General features: G+C 40.2%; 1 protein-coding gene across 1 annotated transcript; it reads left to right on the forward strand.

The window, feature by feature from the left end:
- Positions 1-227: 227 nt before the first annotated feature.
- Positions 228-18,472, forward strand: NEURL3 (neuralized E3 ubiquitin protein ligase 3). The gene is made up of 4 exons (XM_007476532.3): positions 228-386; positions 11,305-11,799; positions 13,721-13,783; positions 17,617-18,472. The coding sequence occupies exons 1-4, from the start codon at positions 359-361 to the stop codon at positions 17,874-17,876; spliced, it is 846 nt and encodes a 281-aa protein (XP_007476594.2). The 5' UTR covers positions 228-358; the 3' UTR covers positions 17,877-18,472.
- Positions 18,473-23,599: the final 5,127 nt, after the last annotated feature.

The raw sequence follows: 23,599 nt of genomic DNA on the forward strand, positions 1-23,599 counted from the left end.
GCCTGACCCTTCCCTCACTGGGTTTGGGACTAGTATATTCAGCCAAGGAAAGAACTAAATGCTGCTGGATGTTACTCCTCCCTGACTCTCTCCCTCAAGCCAACGAGACCAAGGCAACATGGGCCAGAAGCCAGGAGCCGCTGTTAGCAAGGAGGAAATCCCCAGGATATTGTATCTTGTGACAAAAGCATCTCATTAATCATCAACCCTGTAACATGAGCTCCCATCTCATAAAAGGGTGCCTCTGCTAAGCTCTAAGGAACCTCATCCAGCAGAGCTACACACAACAGCTTTCCCTGCAGAGATCTCCCAGCATCTACAGAGTCCCTCAAGTAACCCCTAGTGGGGTGAAGGAAGGATGGGAAGTGCTTTCAGTCATGAGGCTGGTAAGTAGCCATTTAAAGGAGCCTGCTCACCCACTGGATTTTTGAGTCCTCTAGGCACTGGGATGAAGGCTGAGGATCAGAGAAATGAGATAGCATTCAAAGTAGCTCCAAAGGGAAGAACCAAGACCAGAAGGAAGGCTATCAGAAGAGGAATTTCAGTTCATTATAAAGAGTTTTGGACTGTGAATTAGAGAATCGAGCTTGAATCCGGGCTCTATGACCTTAGGTGAATCATTTGGCAACTCAGTTTGCTAATCTGTGAAATGGGAATGAGCCCAATTGAGTAATAATTTTAGATCAAATAAGTTTATAAAATTAAAGATAAGAGCTTTATAAACTGTGAATTGCTAAATGTATAAATGGATGGGATTTTTTTTATTATGTCTGTTAGAGATGTCCTATGGGGTAGAAAGGTTTCCCATCAATCAGAAGCTGAATAGCCTTTATCTCTCAGGGATTTTGTAGAGTATTACTGCAAGGCAGGGATGGTTTCTCCAGATGAGCTCTATGGCAACCCCTAATTCTAAAATAATGGGACATTGTGATAAGAGAAGCCAGTTAGCTATAGACTAGACTCAGTTGAGGATGACAGCTGGATATATAGGCAACAGATGTTAATGGTTTTTTGGACAAGAGAAAGAGGATATTCTTTATCAACATTATATGCATCAATCAATAGATATTTCCCTTTAATTATAGCTTCCTAAGCATATTGGGTCCCTTATCTCTATTTATCCCATATATATGATGACTTCCTTGGAACTGCTGATCAATGACTGAATTGCAATATGATTGGATTCACCCATTTCCCAGTTCAATATTATCCCCTGCCTAGTAAGCCTGTTAATAGCTAATAACAATTATAACAATAACTCTGTTTGGTTTTCTGTAGAAGGTTGCTATGTTGCCTTGAAAAACAATCTTATTTCCAGCAGAGAAAAAGAGGAGTAGACACAGACCAGTAGAGAACTCTACTAATTACATTTCATTTCACCACTCGGGCTATCTCCATGGGTCCAAGTGGAATGAAAGAGCATTGATGTGAGCTGGTAGGTTTTATTGTCTGCCAGGCTAATATCATGCAGATGTATGTCAAGTGGAACTCCTTTGCCAATGGTGTTAACTGGAATAACATTCATTTGTGTTTTGACTGTTTAATATTCATTTAAAGTGATATGAGGATCTTAAGGTTTGGGGGTGATCATATGTTAGTGGAGTAGACTAGTGGCAGTGACAATGGTAGCAGAGTGAATAGTGTGCTGGTTTAGAATCCAGGAAACCTGGGAGGCTCAGTGGATTGAGAGCCAGGCCTAGAGATGGGAGGTCCTAGGTTTAAACCTCAGACACTTCCCAGCTGTGTGAGCCTGGGCAAGTCACTTGACCCCCATTGCCTAGCTCTTACCACTCATCTGCCTTGGAGCCAATACACAGTATTAATTCTAAGATGAAATGTAAGGGTTTAAAAAAAAGAATCCAGGAAACCTACCTCAAATTCTACTTCCAGCACTTACTAACTGTGTGATTATGGACCAGACACTCAGTTTCATTGGGTCTCAATTAAATCATCTGTAAAATGAAAGGGTTGAACTAGATAACCTTTGAGCTCCCTCTATCTCCAGGCTTATGATAGTATAATTTACTAAGTCATAAATAGGATCTGCATTTGGCCATAAACTCATAAATCTAGAGTTGGAAGGAGCCTTAAAGGTTGTTTAGTCTAATCCCACTCTTTTTTCACAGATGAGGAAACTAAGGCTCAGAGAGATTAAAGTGATTGCTCAATAGACCCACAGCTAATTAGAACTGAGATGGGATTCAATTTAGGTCTTTCTGACTCCAAAGCCAGTACCTTATCTGTCATGGTGCCACTGGTGGAGGGCATTTCCACAATGAAATTTCTAAATTCCTACCTGGGAATATACTATGTTCCAGAAATCATTGATCCTTTATGTATTTGTCTATACAAATACATAGAGGATGGAGTGGAGCTAGTGAGTGAATAGCAAAGAAGGGAAGTTGATGGGAAGAAGAAAGGGGATTCAGGACAATAAGGGTATCAAGGCAAAGAGATATGGCATCCATGCAGTAGGGAGCAAAATCTTAATAGGATTCTAACCTCTCCAGCTGCCCAGAGGAAGCTAATCAGAAATAAGTACTGTGGAGTGAAATTCATTTTCATACCAAGTTGATTAAAAAATGGTAACAAGTGGAGCAGGTGGATGGCTCAATACATTGAGAGCCAGACATAGAGATGAGAGGTCCTAGGTTCAAATCTGGCCTTAGACACTTCCTAGTTGTGTGACCCTGGGCAAGTCATTTAATACCCATTGCCTAGCCCTTGCCGCTCTTCTGCTTCAGAACCAATACACAGTATTGATTCTAAGACAAAAGGTAAGGGTGTAAAAATTTTTTTTAATTGTTTAATGATAACAAGAGAGAGGAAAAGAACTCTATACTCCCTTTCTGTTCATCTTTCCCACTGCTTACAAAGCAGGTGACTGTTGTAGTAGTTATTAAAACTTGGTGAATTATAGTAGGGGGGATTTTTTGAGAGGTTGCACCAGGGCCAGGGAAAGGACTGAGTTTTGAGCCCCTCCTCTATACTACTTCCTGTTCCCTTTAACTGTCTGGGAAATGATCTTCTCACAAATGGTAAATTGTAGATTTTTCCATTAATGACTAAATCCCACAACCAGTCCTTTAACTAAAGGGAATTTTATTTGGGGGGTGGGGGGAGAAGGGATAAGAAGAGGTTAGGGGAAGGGTAGAGGAAACTTAGATCTCCCTAATTTCTAGGTTATCTTGTTGATTGAAGATTTGAAATATAGTCAGTTCAGGACACAAATTTATCTTTCCTTAAGTATAGATATTCACAGCACTGCTGACAAGTCTCTTTTGGGCTAAACCAAATTTCTCTGCAGCTCACAGTCTATGTAGAAGGCAAATGGCTAGAGAGGAGACGAAGAGGGCTATCTTCCACCTTCTGGTCAAACAGCCAGAGAGGGAATCTCTCTCAGCCAGCTGAAGCTTCTTAACTGCTTTTTCCCAATGTTCCATGGGAACTGTCTCCCCATCTCTGTTAATTGACGTTTCACAAAGTTCTGAGCTCCTTTTCTTTTTGCAGATGCATTTGTCATTGCCCAATATCTTCATTTACGCTGTCCCAAACTAAGAAAAGGGATCCCATAGCAATGTGGAATAATAAGAAGAGCACTGCTTTTGGTGTCAAGAGAATTGCTCTACTACTAACTGGCTTCATTACCTTACTAAACGTCAATTAACCAGTGAGGCTCTCAGTTCATTCTGTAAAATGAGGGGTGTTGATCTGAAGATCATTATAGGCTCTTCTAGTGCTAAATCTATTATCCTAAATTTCTAAGTCCTTCTAGTTAAAAAAAAAAAAGTAATTCTTTATGACTCAGGCCTCTTCTCTGAACTTGGGGCCCTGGGGCTACCACCTATATTTGGACTTAGATCCTCTCCAATTAAAAAGGATACTTCCTTTTTCTCTTTATTTTCTGATTACTTTAGGTGACTGAATCATACAGCCCATCTGGGAGAAAGGGGACCATGAAGTTAGTGCCCACAGCTATTATTATCCCACTAGAGAAAATTAGGAGAATGGCTCTGCTTTTAAGTTAAATTGGACAGAGCCCAACTCCCTCTGAGTTGATTTCTGCTCCCAAACGTGGGTTCCATTATTGTTAGTGATTCCAAATATTTTTCAACAAAAAAAGTTTTTTTTATGCCTTTGGTTTATTTAATCACAATAGTTTTCTCCACTATCCTTCCCAGAGAACCATTCCATATAACAAATAGTATTTTTAAGGGGGAGAGAGAGAGAGAGAGAGAGAGAGAGAGAGAGAGAGAGAGAGAGAGAGAGAGAGAGAGAGAGAGAGAGAATCTGCATTGAATATATTGTGAAAGTTTGAAAATATGTTCAATATGCAATGTTTGTGGATCTCCTGCATTTGCAAAGAGGTAGGAATGTCTTCCCATATCACTTCTTTTCAGATATGTTAACTATTCATAATTTTGCAACACTTTTTGTGGTTTTGTTCTTTCCATTTACATTGTAGTCATTGAACATATTGTTGGCTCTGCTTACTTCACTCTGCATCCGTTTATGAAGATCTGTCCAGGCTTTTCTGTATTTGTCATATTTGTCATTTCTAATAGCACAGTGATATTATATTACATTTTTAACCATTGGCTTAAGGGCCATTTGCACACGACTCTCCTTATTGGTGGAAACTGATTACTCTGGCCTTGAATGAGGGACAGAATTGATGAGTGCTGGAGCTAAGAGAGATCCTGGTCATCTAGATTTCAACTCCAAAAGAGAAAACAGTTTCAATTGTTTTCTTTTTCCTGAAGAGCAAGAAAGACTGTGGGAGGAAACAAAATATAGAGAAGCTGAAGACCAGGATCGCTCTTCACCTCAGCTCTCAATAATTCTGCCATCTCACATAGAGGGCAGAGCTCCTTCATACAGTTTTAGTAATCAGTCTCCACCAAAAAGGAAAGTTTTTTTGGACCTTTTAACTTTTTATTTTTAATATTTTTCCATGTTTCCATGATTCATTTTCTTTCCCTCTCCTCTTACCTCCCCATTCTCAGAACCAACAAGTAATTCGACTGGGTTGTTCAAATGTTATCATTTGATACCTATTTCCACATTATTCATTTTTTACCATAAAGCAATCTTTTAAAGCCAAAACCCCAAATCATATACCCATATAAACAAGTGATAAGTCATAAGTTTTTCTTTTGCATTTCTACTCCCACAGTTCTTTCTCTCAATGTGGATAGCGTTCTTTCTCGTAAGTCCCTCCATAATGTCCTGGAATAATGTATTAGTACTAGTATCAAAGTCCATTACATTGGATTGTTCCACAATGTTTCACTTTCAGTGTACAATGTTCTTTTGGTTCTGCTCATTTCACTCTGCATCAGTTCTTGGAGGTGTTTCCAGTTCATATAGAAATCATTTCTTACAGCACAGTAGTATTCCATCACCAACAGATACCACAGTTTGGGCATCCCTTTATTTTCCATTGTTTTGCCACCACAAAGAGTTCTGCAATGCATATTTCTGTACAAACATTTTCCATCATTATTTATTTGATGTACAAACCCAGTAGTGGTATTGCTGGATCAAAGGATATGCATTCTCAAAAAGGAGTCTTAAGCAAATGGCCTTTTGAGCTAACAGTTACACATTCACACATCACAATTTGTTTAGTCATTCTCCATGAAATTGCAAATATTTATTGAAAACAGAACATGTCTGTGTAACTCCGTGCTGGTCCTCATAGGAAGAGAGATTAGAAAAATATAAGACATAGTCTTTCCTCTTAAAGGCCTTAGTCTAGGAATCTGGGAGACAGCAATGGATATGGCGTCAAGCTTGGAGTCAGAGGACTTGGGTTCAAATCTGCCCTCAGGCACTTCTTAGGTGTGTGACCTCTTCAAGCTCATTTGCCTGGCCCTGATCCTTCTGTTTTAGAGTTGTTAGTAAAGCAGAAAGTAAGGGAGATTGTTGTTAATGTTCTAAAGAGAGCTTAGTCTAGCAGGGGTGACAAAATAACTGTGACTTTAGAAATGAAGCTATAAGGTATAGACTCTAAATGCAGCAAAAGTTCAGAATAAGAAAAAATCAACATGGGCTGGACTAGTTGGCAGGCTCATTGGAAGAGGTGGGGCATGACAAGAGACTTTTAAGGATGAATACATAGGAGGTATTCCAGACAAGGAGGTTAAGTAGAGTAAATGGGGATTATAGGTGGAGATTATGTGTAAATTTCCTACAGACTCAAGGAAAGGATAGATAGAGGGATGAAGAACACTATTGTGATGGACCTTCATGAACCTCATTCTCAACTGATGTCTCTAATCAGAGCCTCTGAAATGGGATTTTCTCAACACCACCTGCAGAGATTGAATCCCAATATGTCACTCATTCCAGCTGTGTCTATTCTTTAACAGAGTAAGTACAATCTTTGGCTGGGATCCTGGAGCACCTTGTAAATCTTGAGTCAGGAAAGTGGCAAGACTTGTGGGTTCAATCTTTCCTATTTCTCCTTTGAGGCACAGACTAGCTTGACTCCTCATTAAGAATTTCTTACAGAAAGTCCCCAAGGCTACCTTTGGGGGGAGAATTGAGAAAGTCATTGTAGAGTCTTATACTTGTGCCTAATGAAGTCCCATTTGTAATGAAGCCCTCTTTGGAGAGGGCTCAGAATTTTGCAAGTTACTTTCCATTTTCCATCAGCAGCTCTGCTTGGTTTCTACTCCAAGGAATATCAGATCCCTAGGGTACCCCCCTTTCCCCATTTCCCTATTTATTTTGTGTCTTCTCTTATTTGATTATAAATTCCTTGGGGGTAGAGATTATCCTTTTGATATTTGTAGTCCACAGCACTTAACACTGTACCTGCCACTTAGTAGGGGCTTAATAAAAAGTTTATTGAATTGAAATTAAAATGCAAACAGGAAGAAAGACAATCCCTGCCCTGCAAGGAACTTACATTCTAACTGAGGAAGACCACACATAAAAGAGAGCTGAGAAGGAGTAGAGTGGGAAGGGGTGAGGAGAGAAAGCCCTCATGCCAGAACTTGTAAAGGAAGTCTGAAGGGCACAGAGAAATGAAGACTTGAGGAACTTTCCTTAAAATGGAAGTGCTGAGAGGAGCTCAAGGATCAGAGTATACTTCCTCTATGAGAAGGCTAGTTCCAGTGTGTGGAGGCTACAGGGGCAAAGTGAACTTCCAAGAGGAGAACACTACTATGGCGTGATGAGAAGTCTACTGGCTGCCCCCTCTCTACTTCTTCCTCCAGTTGAAGGTCAAATTGTAGCTGGGATCTCTGTCCAAATGAGAGTTGGTAAATACCCGTCTTTAAGAATGTGCCTGTCCTCTAAAGACTAGCTTTCTGACCCAGCACCCAGCACCCAACCTCCTCTCCACTATCCTATGCCTTATTGCCCACTAGCTGGGAGCTTGGACACTCTTCTATCCTCAGTTGAAAACGTTGTTCCAAATTTCAGTTAACCTCAATGAGTCATCATGCTGGAATGAATTGTCCTCTGCAATCAAAGCTTTTATTCTAAGAATTCCCCTTACCTGATCCCCTTTCCCAGGAAGTATGGAATAGAGAGCTTAGTATCCCTTAGTCACAAGACTTGGCAAGGACAGGGAGTTGTCATTTCTGTTCTATCTTTTAAAATGAAATTGAACTTGACAGGACAAATACCCAGAAATTCCTATTGAAACCTAATTTCTACACTTTGCCTCCAGGATTTGAGGTCCTTGAATTTAAAGTTCTTCAAAATGAGGAATAACAGTTATCTTAATAGTGGCAATCTTGGGTATTCCCTTTGGAAATCCTCTCTAACGTAGATGAGTTGTGTTTATCTTCTCTTCCCTTAAAATCTAGGTACTCCTTGAAAGCTAAGACCAGATCTTAATTCATCTATTTTGTATCCCTTCTAATGCGTGGCACAGTGTTCTGCACAGAAGGGATGCTTAATAAATATTTGTTGAGTTGAATTAGCCTTCAAGTCAGAAGATCTGGATTCAAATCCCAGCTCTGCACTCTTCTACCTCAGTGACCTTGTACAAGTCATTTCCCATCTTCAGTCTTCAGATTCCTCATCTATAAAATAGATTAGACTCTTTCATCTCTAAATTCCCATTGCTTCATAATAACCCTTTAAGAAAAAGCTTGGTATCATGGCTAGTGTCCTAAACTTGGAATCAGGAGATCAGAGTTCAAGTCTTAATTGTCCCAAATATTTATTAACTTTGTGATCCCATAAATGAGTTCCTTCATTTCTCAGAGCTTCAAGTTCCTCATTTGTAAAATGACGGTAGGGAAATTGTATTTGCACTATCTACTTCATGGAGTCATCTTGAAAAAAATACCTTGTAAACCTTGCAGCTCTATAGAAGTACAAGCTTTATAAATGATTTTAAATGCAGTAGTTTACAAATTCAGAGGACATCACAACTTTTAAAACATTTCCATGTTCCTTAGGTCACAATATCCCTCTGAGGTATATAAGGCAGGTATGTGATTATTTCTGTTTTATGGTTGAGGAAACTATGAACCAGAGATATATAATTTATCTCCAGATAACCAGCAGATAAATAGGAGGGCCAGGACTAGAATTCAGGTGTTCTGTCTCACCATTCCACCAATAAGTTTTCTTTTGAATTTTCTTTTTATTTTGTTTTAATTTTTTCCCACTAATATGTTTTCAATGCACTAAAATCCTTCTAACAGCAGGAGCCAGGACCTGGGGGAGGGCAGTTAAAAGGAGAATGGGAGAAGGAGTGGGAATAATTTTGCAATCCCAGGGTGTAGGCATGTCCAGTGACAGTCCTATAGACGTCAGTTTTCCTGGCTCCCAGAAAAGTGAAAGAATGGAAGAATTACAGCCGTGCACTTGGGCATGTGGCCATCAGCCTCTGATAACATGGGAAGCTGAGTCCTGGCCAAATTTACTCACTTAGGTCTAGGGTAAAGGCAAAGTCTTTCGGTTTTGATGGCAGGTAGGAAAATAAAATCCCTCTTTCTACTCAGTCCCTTTCCCTTCAGTACATCCAACCTCTGCTCTCCAGACACCCTGACTACAGATGGTCTTGACTGATAACTGCCAGGGAAATAGACTTCTTATCTCCTGGTAGTTTGGGGAGGAGACCTTGGCTCTGAACTTTACTAGGCAAAGATCTTAGATAGAGCAGACAAAACATGAAAGCCAAGGGGACTTCCTTTGAGGCATTACTTAGGAGAGAGAATCACAAAATGGGAATTTCTTCCTTTTCACATGACTCCCTATGGGAATTCTTCTTAACTTGAAGCCACACAAACCTTTGTAGCCCCAACCTGAGCCCTAAGGATACCTGTGCCTTAGATTCTGCAAAACCGACCAGATCCCTGGATGTGGTACCCTTTCCCAGTAGGACTTCCACTTCCATCACTGACTGTACTCGCCGTCATCCCTTCCCCTATTTGGAGTCCTGGAGTTGACAAAGGACTCAGTATAAGCAGTGGATTGGAAATGATTTGGTGCAGATCCTGTAGTGTACAGTAGGGGAAATGTATGGATAGGTCTGTATAGGGTCTTAGAGGATTCATTATTGATGTGTACTCGAGTATTTTTAGAAATTGTAAAAAGTGGGAAATGGGATGATTTGGAACTGTCTGGACCTCATCATTCATTTCTAAAGAGAATTATAGAATCAAGGAATGCTGGAGCTAGTGGAGATGTTGGAGCAGAGCTATAACTGGCTTGGGGCCCTCAGAACTTTGCCTCAGGGCAGACAATTTAGAGAGCACAAAAATTTAACATATGGCCAGTAGAAGCAAGTAAGGGGAATATGAGCATGGATGTTCCCTACGGAGTAGAGAAGAGGTGACAGAAATGAATGAATGAATGAATGAATGAATGAATGGATGGATGAATGAATGAAAAAAAGCATCCATTAAGCACCTCTATGTGCCAAGCTTTGTGCTTAGTGTAAGAGAATAGAAGTACAAAATTGAGAAAAATCTCTACTTTCTAGAAATTTACCTTATAAAAAGGATGGGCTCTACACAGAGAGAGAGATATCTAAAAAGTAGTGTTTTCATTTGGTAAGTCACAGAAATGGTGAGTAGAGCTACATGGGAATTTATTGGCACTACTCAGCGGCACTGGCAGTATTTTCCCCTGATGGGAAGGGGAAATTAATATACCAAGGTGGGTAGCAGATGATGGCTGAGAGGAATTGTTGAGACCCTCAAGAGTTGGTAGTCCAGATAATCCTGTTACCAATCAGAAGTTATCCAGGGAGCAGTTCTAAAGCAAGTTCTAAAATGTGAATTGAATTTTGAAGATTCAATTTTGCAAAATTTTGAGTTCTAGGTAGCTATGGAGACAATAGCCTGTTTGTACCTTTTTCCCTCCCTTCATCTGAAGAGCAAATCCATGTTTCTCCTCATGCCTTCCCCCTTCCTCCCGCCTTTCCAGGAGAAGAAATAAATCCCCCTTTAACCAATACCCACCTTTACTCCTGTCATTCCCCTGCAACTTAAAAAGGAAGTAACCTCCACAAAGATCTCACCCCAAATCTTATGGATTAGAATAGATGACCTCCAAGGTCCTTTCCAACTCTGAAATTCCATTCCCCAAGAACCAATAATAAAAAAATTAATTTCTTCATCACTCAGTTGACTATATCTAAATGTCTTGTATTATTTCCATGTCATGAATTATAAAGGTAAGATAGAAGGCACATTTTGGCTGTTAGCTCTAGTTCTTGCCGCTTGCCCTAGTAGTGGTTTCTCCAGCACCAAAATTACTAGTTATGTCTCTGCTTTAGAGACCATCTAGTCCAAAAGCATCATTTTGCAGATAAGGGAACCCAAGCGTAGTGAAATGGAACTGAGCCCAGGTTTTACACTATTAGTTAGTTAGTAGCTCAGCAAGGATAAGAATTTAGGTTTCACAATTCTTAGCTCTGTGATCTTTCAACTACCCACAGAGTACAAACTACACTGTTTTTATGGGAGGTAGTTCTGATTCTTCTAAGTTATTTCATCTCCTCTCCCCCATTCCTATTTCCCCCCCCCCCAAAACATTCATTCAGTCACTTAGCAGAAAGATATCTAGCAGCTTGCCCAGTACAAGACCCAGACAAGGATGGAAGCTTACCACCATATTCAAGACACGGGGACTTACAGAAGTTCTCTGGTGAAAGTAGAGGTCTAGACTGTCAACTTTATGTAGGGTGATTTTTAAGAGATTGAAGATAGTTAAAAGTGTTCAGGGTCTTTGAAAACTTGTGGGGCTGGATGGTAAAGTTGCCTCTCTATGAGAGTAAAACTTATTTTGGGGGGGTTCTGATATCAGTCATGTGAATTTTTTTTTCAGAATACCTTAAGAAGAAGAGGTCCTATGAGCCTCTCTATTTCCATCCCAAGGCCAAGGGCAACCAGATCCTGCTGAATGACTGCTATTCGAGGGCAGAAAGGATATCTACCTTTCATGATGGCATTGTCTTTACCAACCGGCCAATCCAGCCTTATGAAATAGTAACCCTCAGGATCCTGGAGATGGAAGATAAATGGAATGGTGGACTTCGAGTAGGGTTCAGCTGCTTGGACCCCTCAAATATCAACCCTTGCAGCTTGCCCCCTTTTATCTGTCCTGATCTAATAGCCCAATCTCCCACTTGGGCAGCTGTCTTGCCTGATCAGTTCATTAAAGTTGGAGATATCATCCACTTCTGGGTGAACAACTCAGGAAAAGTCTTCTTGAGAACCAACGAGGTCAAAAAGTTTCCTTTACTTGGCAGAGTGGCTGTGAGCTCTCCTCTTTGGGCTGTGTTGGATGTCTATGGAACTACAAAAGCCATCGAGCTGCTCAGTGAGTTGATTCCTTCTTGAATGGAGAGGAGAGAGGAGTAGAGAGAGAAAGGAGTGAATTCCAGTTGGATTGGGAGCAAGTCTCCATTTCTCAGGGATACTCACTAACCTAGGGTAGTGAGGGAGGAAAGACATTTCAAGGGGGTATCTCTTACAGCTAGGTGGCACAGAAGATAGACTACTGGACTTAAAAAGACCTAATTCAGGGGCATCTGGGTAGCACAGTGGATCCCAGGGCAGCGGGATAGGGGCTGGAAAGGCTGGGTTCCAATCTGGCCTCATATGCTTACTAGTTGTATGACCCTTGGCAAGTCACTTAACCCCAATTACCTAGTCCTTGCCACATTCCTGTCTTATAATTGATACTAAGACAGAAGTAAGGGTTTAAAAATAAATAAAAATTTAAATTTAAAAGCCTGAGTTCAAATTATCCTACCTCGATCATTAACTAGTCATATGACTTCAGGCAAGTCCCTTAACCTTTCTTAGTTTGTTTCCTCATCTGTAAAATAGGAATTCAAGTTCAATTCAACAAACATTTATTAAGCACCTACTATAAGCCAGGCACTGAGCTAAGTACTAGGGATACAAAAAGAGGCAAAAGACAGTCCCTGCCTTCAAGGAACTTACAATCTAAGGGGAGACAGCATACAAACAAATTTATACAAAGCAAGCTCTATAAAGGAAGAATAGGAAATAATTAACGGAGGAAGGCACTGAGCTTAAGAAGGGTTGGAGAAAGCTTCCCTCAGGATTTGGAATTTTAGTTGGACTTCAAGGAAGCCAGGAAGGTCAGTGGTAAGAGTGGAGGAGGGAGACATTCCAGGCATGTGGGATGTGGAGAGGTAAGAACTGATCATAAGTTGTCGTATGGATAAGATGAGATAACTTCTTTAAAGCACAGTGCAAATCTTTTTTAAAAAATTTAAACCCCTACCTTCTGTCTTAGAATCAATATTATGTATTGGTTCTAAGGCAAAAGAGCAGAAAGGGCTAGGCAGTGGGATCTAAGTGACTTTCCCAGGGTCACACAGCTAAGAAATGTCTGTCATATTTGAACCTAGGACCTTCCATCTCTGGGTTTGGCTCTCAATCCACTGAGTAACATACAGTGTAAGTCTTAAGCACTATGTAAATTATAGTAATTATAATTACAAATCCCTCCTTTCACTGTCCCTAGCCAGCTCTGGAGAGGGCAGTGTTAAGGGAGGGCTCTGAGTAGATGGGAAGCCCAGTGAAGAAGGAGCCCAGGATTAAATCCCTTCTAGGTTAGCATTTCAGATTTAGGGAGTTCAATGATTTATTGAGTGAGAGTTTCTCTTCACCTCTAGGGCCTTCCTACTTGGGAAGAATAATTCTTAAGAATGAGGGCAGGACATGTATAATCTATATTCAATTGCTCTCTGTCTCAGGGAAGGGGGAAAGAGGGAGAAAATTTGGAACTCAAATTTTTAGAAAACCAAATGTTAAAAAATTGTTCTCACCTGTAATTAGGAAAAAATTAAGCACTACTAAATTTAAGGGGGAGGGGTAGAGAATTCAGGGATTAAGAAAAGGACAAGCTAGGACAACTTGAAATATGGAGATTAATGCTTTTTCCCTTGTCCTGAGACTTCTGTTAACAAGGGTCATGGACCAAATATTTGTTGCCCCTAAAAAGGAAAATAAAAGCTTAGGATGCCCTCTATGCCCCCACCCCACCCCTCTCTCTCACCCCTCCTCTCTCTCTCTGTCTGTCTGTCTCTCTGTCTCTCTGTCTCTCTGTCTGTCTGTCTGTCTGTCTGTCTGTCTCTCTCTCTCTCTCTCTCTGTCTGTCTCTCTCTCTCTCTCTCTGGGCAGAAGGTAGGGAGAGATTGCAAAACTGGACAATTGTTTTATTTGTCCTCAGTTGTCAACTCCTAACCTTGTTTCATTTTTCTTAGCTCCTATGAGTAAACCTTGCTGGCCCAGACTTGTGACACCAAAGTTCAAGGATGAACCTCAAGGTAAATGTTCCTCTACAACCAGAGAAGTCATTTAAATTCTCTTTCTCATCTTGTAGATGATGTAGATTGGGGTATGTCATTAGGAATGATGGAGTTGGAGGTAGAAGGGAGTGGGGAGGGAATGGGAGGGGATTTACAACCATGAATAAGGAGTGGTGGACTATAGACTTGGGAGTTGGAACTCCTAGGGCAGTGATGGCAAACCTTTCTCACATGAGGCATGAGGGTTGCAGTTTGGGGACTCTACCTCTAAAAAAGGTTTGCCTTTTTTTGGTCCTGATACCAGTTATGTAAATTTTTTTCAAAATATCTTGAAAAGAAGAGGTCTTACGAACCTCTCTATTTCCATCCCAAGGCCAATGCCATCCATGGGATTTTCATAACAAAGATACTGGAGTGGTTTACCATTTTCTTCTTTAATGGATTAAGGTTTAAAGATTAAGTGACTTAATCAGGGCTGCACAGCTAGTAAGTATCTGAAATCAGATGTGAATTTAGGTCTTCCTGACTCCAGGCCCAGTGCTCTATCCACTGAGCCAACAAATCAAATACCTCCTCACCAACAGGTGTGATACCAGATACCAACTTCAATAACTTAATCTAGAAATTGAAGCAAAGTTAATTAGTAACTTCTAAGAAACCAAAATCCCTCCCACCAACTTCCCCCAAACATTTTAGTCAGTAACTTATTTGTCAAATGGAGGGAGACAGGGTTACAGTTATCGGCTTAAGAATATATGCCTGTTCTCTGAAGTATGGTGGACAATCAGTTCTGAAAGCAGAAAAGTAGTAGGGGGTGAAACCAGTGGCAAGAACATTTGGCAAAAGATACTTGTCCAGAAAGCATTGTGTCACCCCAAGGAAGAAGAAAACAAAGAGGAATGTCAATAGAAGGAAATAAAGAAAAGAAGAAGAAGAAGAAGAAGAAGAAGAGGAAGAAGAAGAAGAAGAAGAAGAAGAAGAAGAAGAAGAAGAAGAAGAAGAAGAAGAAGAAGAAGAAGAAGAAGAAGAAGAAGAAGAAGAAGAAGAAGAAGAAGAAGAAGAAGAAGAAGAAGAAGAAGAAGAAGAAGAAGAAGAAATAAAAAGAAATATTTCTTGACCCATAGTATGCCTATTCTCATTTCTATTTCCCCAAGGATCTTAGGCCATCAATTAAGAATTAATCAAAAGTTAGCCCAATAAACATGAGTAGGGAACAAGGGGCTTTTGTAAGCTCTTCTTGGATTTCTGAAAATGAGAGTATGACTTCTAGAAATTCTATCCCTAAGTCAAGATTACTCAATGATCTGGTTATTGATATTCAGAGTCTGCTCAGATAGGGAGAGCCTCTTACTGTCCACCTGCTTAAGTATCCCTGGATGATGGGGACAGTGTCCTTTTCTTTGGAGAGAGCCCAGTCATATAAATAGGATCAGATTAGGGAAGAAGAATTAAAACTGCCCAGGAAGCAGAAGTGGGCAGTTCTCTCTCCCATGTTCCCAGATGAGTTGACTGGATCAGGCTGGGAGCATGGAGACAAAGTTCAAGCAGGTGTGGAGGCAGCCTGGCAGCAGTGGCACAGCTGTGGAAGGAAGATGAGCCTGGAGAAGTGGCAGGGTACAGCAGAGTCGCAGATGAAATGGGTATGGCGCAGCCTGACCCTCACACCCCATCCAACCCCCACTCCCCTCTTTCTCAGGCTCAGGCCCTGGACGGGGCTCCTCTGGGAGCTTGGCCATGACCCCAGAAGCTTCAGCCCTCACACCTCTGTGGACCAGGCAGGCAGCTCTAGTAGATCACCAACTAAAGGGGAAGACATACTCTTTGGAAGAAGAAGCCAATCTCCTCCACGAGAATCCATTGTAGTCATCACCATGCTGGAATCAATGTAAAGCAGGAACAGGAAAAACATGACCGAAAGGAAGCAAAGATGGGCAACACACAAAATGCTGAGAACATCAACAAAGGCAGGAGAGAAATGGCCACTGGGAGGGCCACCACAGCCATTCCGACCAGAGGAAGACCACTAGCCAGAGGCCTAGCTGTGAGCCTAACCAACATGGCCAGAACTTTCAGGAACAGGAAGCAGAAAGTTGTATAACTCAGAGAGGGGCCTCTTCAGTAGCAAGATGTGGATGGCAGCAATCATAAGAATCATGAGATTGTTGGACAATCTGCTAGTATCCGACAGTAAAGGAAAAGTCCCATCAAATAAAGAGAAACCCAGCTTCGTAGTGTCAGGAGCACTCTTTAAAGGATGCTAATGCATTCAGGGGTGAGGCAATAAAGTATTGCAAGCCTCTGGAAGCATGAATCCCAAAGCATCGCTGGCACTTTTACCCCTTTGAGAATGATGAGTTGCTCTCTGTCATGAATATCCAGGCAAAGAGCCCATCTCCTGGCCAACATTGGAGAATTGCAGATATTCCTGTTGACCACCCCTCCTGTTCCAAGCAGCACATAGTACTTCAGTATGGGCTAATAGAATACTCTTATGCTGATGGAACAGTTGGCCAAAGGGTAAGACCATATACCATTGACCTCAGCTCAGGCAATGGAACTTTCTTGAACAATCAGCAGATTGAGCCAAAGCGGTCCTCTAAACTGAAGGAGAGGGATGTACTCAAGTTTCTGTTTGGTAGCAGGGAAGATGTACTCCTCCTCATTTTCTATTTTTTTTTTTGCCACCACAAAGAGTGCAGCTATGAATATTTTTGTACAAACATTTTTCATTATTATCTCTTTAGGGTACAAACCTAGTAGTGGTATTGCTGGATCAAAGGGCATACAGTCTTTTAAAGCCCTTTGGGCATGCAGTTGTCCCTTGCAATGTTGCGGTTCACTTATCATGGTTTCACTATATGGAGGGTTTTTAAAAAAATATATCCAATTCTCTATTGTAGAGTTGCACATCGTGGCAAACTATTAGCTGATGGAATGAAAGGCGGCCAACTACAGGGCTGTGTTCTGTATCCCGGGCTTTGATTGGCTCAGTGACTGTAGAGTGTGGAAAGGGTTTATAGGAGAATGGGAAGGGTTTATAAAGCCTTAAAATATAGATAAATAATAAAATAAATATAACGCCACTACTTTGCAGATTTTCACCTATCGCAGGGGTCCTCTGGAACGTAACTCCCCTGATTGGTGAGGGATTACTGTAGCTCTGAATTGCCTTGAATATGTACTCCTCCCTGACTCTTCAAAAACCTAGGAAAGAAGATGAGGAGGAGGAAGAAATATCCGACAGCTAGCAAATTCAAAAGGAGTTCCTGTCGCTTACTAAGAGAATTGTGGAAGGTCTGGACTTGGGATTTAAAGAGCAGAGCAGAAGTCCTGGGTGCCTCTTATTGCTTAAATCTTTCCAGTGTTGCTGATCAGCTTATGTTAAAATTGGGGGGGGGGATGGGGAAGGGGGTGATTAATCAAGTGGGCATGAAAGACTTTGGCCCACAGTAGTTGGAATAGAGTAAGTTTATCACTGAGTTCAAGTCAAAGAGAGATTCCCTCTGGATGGTGAAGTCTTCTGCAATTATCACTGGTTCCAATAATCCCAAGACAGTGGAGCAACTCCTAGAGAAGGTCTATAGTCACATAAAGGTTTGGGGCTATTTATCCACATAGAAAAGAGAATAGCTATTACACATATCAACATGTATTTGGATAGACACCTTTAGGGATAGCTAGAAATCCTGAGAGGAAGTAGCTGAAGGTAGAGATGACTTGGTGTCTAGATAGAATGAAAGAGATAGACAATAGAATCTCAGAGGTTTTCTCTAGGACAGATGGATCTCCTGGAGATGAGACTCATCTTACCCAAAATGCTTTTCTTGACCTAAACTTTCTTGTTTCCCTAGACTTCTGTTTCTGCTTCCCAGATGGAGATGAAGAAGAATGTTCCGTCTGTTTTTACCATGCCAAGAACACTTGGCTTTTTCCTTGTGGCCACACCATCCTCTGCTATTGCTGTGCCAATCGCATCTTCAGAGACACTGCCAAGTGCCCCATGTGCCGTTGTAAGATTGAGCTATTCTATCTACAAAATAAATTCACTCCAGCAGATCCTTCGAATTTCTCTTCAACATCTACTATTGCAGTGGAATCCAGGCAGTGCTGAGGCAGGAGCACCAAGACCAGCTAATCGTCTTCTCATGACACCCTCTCCTCAAAGCTGGCCTTGCCATTTCATACTGAATAAAGAGACTTTGTCAGTGACTTCTTTGATATTACCCATCCAAGCTCTGTCACTTAACTCCTTGTGTGAACCTGGCCAACTCATTTAATGCCTCTCAGACTCAAATTCCTCATCTGTAAAATGGGGATGCTACCTACCTCATAGGCTTGTTGAAGAAATGAATAATGTACAGTATTTAATATAATCATAAAGCACTACATGCTTATAAACTTTTGTCACTGTTATTTTTTCTTTAATGGAACATATGAGTGGTAGGAAAGAGATGAATGACTATCAGAGCCTGAGTAAAGACCAAGGAAGTAGGACAGGGAAAGATAGAAGCAAAAGGCAAAAGTGTCCCCTCCCCTCTTCCACTCTCCCCACTTCCCTACCACACCACCACCACTCCCACTTCACAAAAAGTAGGGGAGGAAGGATCTGGGATAGGGGTTGGGGATTCCAGAATCTCTGAGATGGAAGGGACCTTAGAGATACTTAATTCAACCTTTGCCCAAATATATTGGGGAAGAGCATTCCCACAAGTTGTCACACTGCCTCCAGTGCTTAAGAGAGCTCCAGTGCTAGGAAGGAAACAGTACATCAACCCTAAAGCAGCCCATTCCACTGTTTTGCAGGCTCTTAATTGTTAAGAGAAGCAGGGCTCCTGACCAAGAGGTTACCTGAGGAGAATCTCCTTTGGATCAAAGGATGCTAAGTGAAGTTCCTCCAGATACTTGAAGGGGAAGTTGGTGGCTGCTTGGCAGTACTCTTTTGGGAGCTACAATCCCAAAGTATCTATGTGGTCAGCAATTGCCCTGGGAGCTAAGAGGCCTCCGCTTTCTGAAATCATAGCCTCATTTGATAAATTTGAACATTCATGCTTAGTGGGGGACATTTAATTGATTGCTTGGCACCATTGCTATATATAGGAAATGGAAACTTAACTGACCAATTTGTCCCTTGGAGGAAAGATGGGGAATCAAATAATCAGAATGTTGGAGTTGAAAGATACCAACTACCTTAATGGCTTTTACTTTACAGATGCGGAAACTAAGGCTGAGACAAGCTAAGTGACTTACCTACTGAAGCAGTATAGTGTTATGAAAAGAGTGCTCACCTTTGGAGTCAACAGAGACGTGCATCTAAATTCTATGTCTGACACTTCCTAGATGTGTGACTCTGTGGAAGTCACTGAACCTTGCAAAGCCTCAGTTTCCTCCCATGAAAAATGGGGAATGGGAACAATAATCCCTGTAGCATCTACCTCCCAGTATAGTTCTGAGATTCAAATGAGATCCTGTGTGTAAAAAGCTTTGAAAACCTTAAAGAAACAACTTTAATGATCGTCCTACTCATTCATGACAGAACCAAGACTGGTATCACAGGCTCCTGGATCCAAGGGCAGTGTTCTTTCTGGTGTTCTGGGGTTTAGTTAATGCTCAGATCTAGCCAGAGGTGTCCTGATAAACATTTTGACAGCTAGCTGCCTGGGAATGGAGGGTAGGGAAGAATGTATGCAGACCTCAAACTTAATTCAATTATTATTAATTTTTCTCTATCACTTTCTTATATCTAGACAATCAATCTTATATCTGGGCAAAACAATAAATCAAGCCCTGATTTGTAGCCTCAGTCTAAATGTTCATATTGAAATTTTAATAATCAGCTTTCCTGAGTCAAACTGGCTCAAGCACACCTTTCAAGCAAACTCCTAGTTTCAACATTCAGAAGAGACTGGCCCTTGACAGCCCAGACATGGTCCTAAAAGGTTATGAACCTATATTTTGCCCCTCTCTCTGTTCTCAGAGTTCTTCCATACCAACACTTCATCAGGCCCCCTTCTCTGTTGTCTAGGACCATAAAAAAATGCTCTCAGCTAAGCAATTAAGAGAGAAGGGCAGCCAGTGGCCCAGTGGATAGAGCATTAGACCTAAAATCAGGAAGACCTGAGTTCAAATTCAGCCTTGGACCACTGGATATGTGATTCTGGGCAAGTAGGTTAACCCAGTTTGCCTCAGTTTCTTCTGGAGATGAAAATGGCAAACCACTCTGGTATCTTTGCCAAAAAAACAAACAACAACAAAAAGGAGTTGTGAAGAACTGGACACTACTGAAAAAAAATATTAAACAACAAGTACAAGATCAAAGAAAGTCATGGCTAATATATATTCAATCTCTGATTAGAGAATGGCCCCTATTCCTTACTCAGGATTACTGGGTATAACCTTGGCAGGGTCCTGCCTTACCTCTTTTCTAGAAAGAATTGTGGGATTGAATAAACAATCCCCTCTATTAGAGGGAGGTGAGTCCAGAGAGGGTGGTAAGAATGAAAGAACAGCTACTATTATTTGCTTCTCTCTAGCAAGCCCATAGGAAGTTCTAAGAGGGCAAAGGATTGAGGAAGACAAAGATTATCATTCTGTGAAGGTGACATACATACGTTTATCTAGTTCTGGGAGGGGAAAATTGAAATCTCCCACTATTACTGTTTTGTTGTCTATTTCCATTTGTAATTCATTTAGCTTTTCCTTAAAAAATATGGATGCTATAACATTTGATGGATATATAGGCGTAATTTTGATAATACTTCATTATCTATGGTAATTTTAACTTAATATAGTTTCCCTGTTCATCTACTGATTATATATATTGTTATAATTAAAATTCTCTAGAGTCTGTATATTCATTTATAATTATTTATTAATAAAAGTTGGAGAGAGAGAAGAAAATCTCATAATCACTTGACTGCATCCAATTAATCTGAATTTGCCACACTTGCTTCTATTTGCTAACCAAAAGCAGCCAAACCAGCAAAAAGTCTCCAGCTCAAAAGAGCCAAGATCTAAAAGCCAAGAAAAAAGACCTTTCCACTTCCTCCATCCCCTCACATAAAAAGCCATTGATGTCACTCTTTCTGGATCTCTCTGGTTGAACAGACTTGACCTCATTTTGAGTCAGAGCCCAGTCTTCCAGAGGCCAGGAGTCAAGTCCCTTCTAAAGGGACTAGAAGCTGTCCTCTTCAGAGAGGCCACAGCAAAGCCTCTGGCATCCTTCCATAATACACGTGTGCCCAGTCAAAGGGTGGGGCTAATACCATCCAAAATGGGTTTTCAAAAAAAATAAGGAGTAGAATTTATATTAAATTTACATACTATTTTGGCTTTAACTTTGTCAGAAATCATGATTGCTACCTTGGCTTTTTTTTTTTTAATCAGCTGAGTCTGAGTATATTCTTCCCTAGTTCTTTATTTATTGTCTCTGTATATATCTCTCATTTTTAAGTGTGTTTCTTGTAAATAGCATATTGTCAGGTTTTGATTTTTGATCCATTCTGATATCTATTTCTATTTTATGGGTGAATTCATCCTAATCACATTCAAAATTATAATTGCTATTTTTTTCTCCATTCTATTTTTCCTCACTGTTTGTCCTTCTCTTCCTTTCCTTTTGCTGTATCCCTCCTCAGATATCCAATTTCTTCTGTCCACTACCTCTCTAATTTGCACCCCTTTTTAGAATTCCTCCTTTATTTTCTCCCCTAGCCCTCCTAATTTTAAATCATTCTACCCTTCTAAAGGTCCCTCCCTTGTCCCTTCCCTATCTTCTAGTTCTTATTCTTTCCCTCCTTCCAAAAGTCTTTCCCTTATCCCTTCATCCTGCCCTTTTATTTCTTGATATGAGTTTCCTTCTAAAAATCCCTTCCAAAATCATAAACAAATGAGGTAATGTAGAATAGTGCGCCTATCAGATCTATGGGAAAGGAAGGAATTTAATACCATGCAGGAGATAGAGAATATTACAAAATGTAAAATAAATAATTTTGATTATATTAAACTAAAAATTTTTTTTGTACAAACAAAACCAATGCAACCAAAATTAGAAGTGAAGCAACAAACTGGGGGGGGGGGGATTTTGTAATAAAACCTTGGACAAAGGTCTCATTTCTCAAATTTAGAAGGAGCTAAGTCAATTGTACAAAAAATCAAGTCATTCCCCAATTGACAAATAGTCAAGGGACATGAATAGGCAGTTTTCAGATAAAGAAATCAAAACAATGAATAAACACATGAAAAAGTGTTCTAAATCACTCATAATTAGAGAAATGCAAATCAAAACAACACTGAGGTACCACCTCACACTTAGTAGATTGGCCAGTATGATGGTAAAGGAAAATAATAAATGTTGGAGGAGTTGTGGCAAAAGCAGAACACTAATGTATTACTGGTGGAGTTGTGAATTAATTCAGTCATTCTGGAAGGCAATTTGGAATTATGTGCAAAGGGCTTTAAAAGAATTCATACCCTTTGATCCAGCAATATCACAATTAGGTTTGTATCTCAAAGAGATAATAAGTAAAAATTCTTGCACAAAAATATTCATAGCCACTCTCTTTGTAGTGGCAAAAAAAATTGGAAAAAATGAGGGGGTGTCCCTTGATTGGGGAATGGCTAAACAAATTGTGGTATCTAATGGTGATGGAATACTATTGTGCTGTAAGGAATGATGATCTGGAGGATTTCTATTTTAACTGGAAGAAACTCAATGAACAGATGCAGAGTGAAATGAACAGAACTAGGAGAACATTATAAACAGAAAGTAAAACATTGTGCCACAATCCAATGTAGTGGACCTTGCTACTAGTATCAATTAATGCAACAAGCCAGGAAACTCCTGAAGGACTTATGGGAAAGAATGCTAAACACATTGAGAGAAAGAACTATGGGAGTAGAAATGAAAAAGCAAAACATATGACATCACTTATCACATGTATATATGGGTATATGATTTGGGGTTTAAGCTTTAAAAAAATCACTATAGCAAAAATGAATAATATGGAAATAGGTATCAAGTGATTCTGTACATTTGTACAACCCAGTGAAATTGCTTGTCGACTCTGCAAGTGTAGAGGGGGGAAAATGAATCATGTAAACATAGAAAATTATTTAAAATTTAAAATTTAAAAAATACAAATCCCTCCCGAATTTTATACTGAGAGACTTTCTCTTATCCCCTCACCTTGCCCTCCTATTTCTTAGTATGTCTTCCCTTCTTGGAATCCTTACTTTTTCCTATCCCTTTGTCCTCTTTTCATTTAATTTACACTCCCTCCTCTTAGTGTCTTAGTTCTGTAAAGTGACTCTTAGTCACTCCTTTATCCTATCTGCTCACCCTCCTATTTCTCTGTATGTTAAGAAAACTTTACCCTCCAAGTTGTAGATGTTATTTCCCCTTTAACCCAGATCTGATGAGCATAGAATTCTTGAATTATCAGCCCTCTAGCCCTTCTTTCTCTTTTTTTTTGTGAGTGCTTCCACTTGCCTTTTTTATGTGAGATTATATTTATATGTTCTTTTAAACTATACAAGTAATGATGTTATTAAGGACCATAGATAACATTGTTTCAGACAAGAAGTAAACAGTTCAGTCTTGTTGGGTCCCTTATAATTGATCTTTCATGTTTATCTTCTTATGATTCTTATAGATCAAAGTTTTTTTCTGAGATCTGGTTTTTCCTGCAAAAATAGTTGAAACTCCTTTAGTTCATTAAATATCCACTTTTTTCCTTGTGTAATTATGTTTGGTTTTGCTGGTTATTTTTTATTTTAAACCCAGCTTCTCTGCTCTTCAGAATATTATGTTCTATGCCTTTCATTCCTTTAATGTGG

This window comes from Monodelphis domestica, chromosome 1 (assembly GCF_027887165.1).
Source record: "Monodelphis domestica isolate mMonDom1 chromosome 1, mMonDom1.pri, whole genome shotgun sequence".
Taxonomy (NCBI): Eukaryota; Metazoa; Chordata; class Mammalia; order Didelphimorphia; family Didelphidae; genus Monodelphis; species Monodelphis domestica.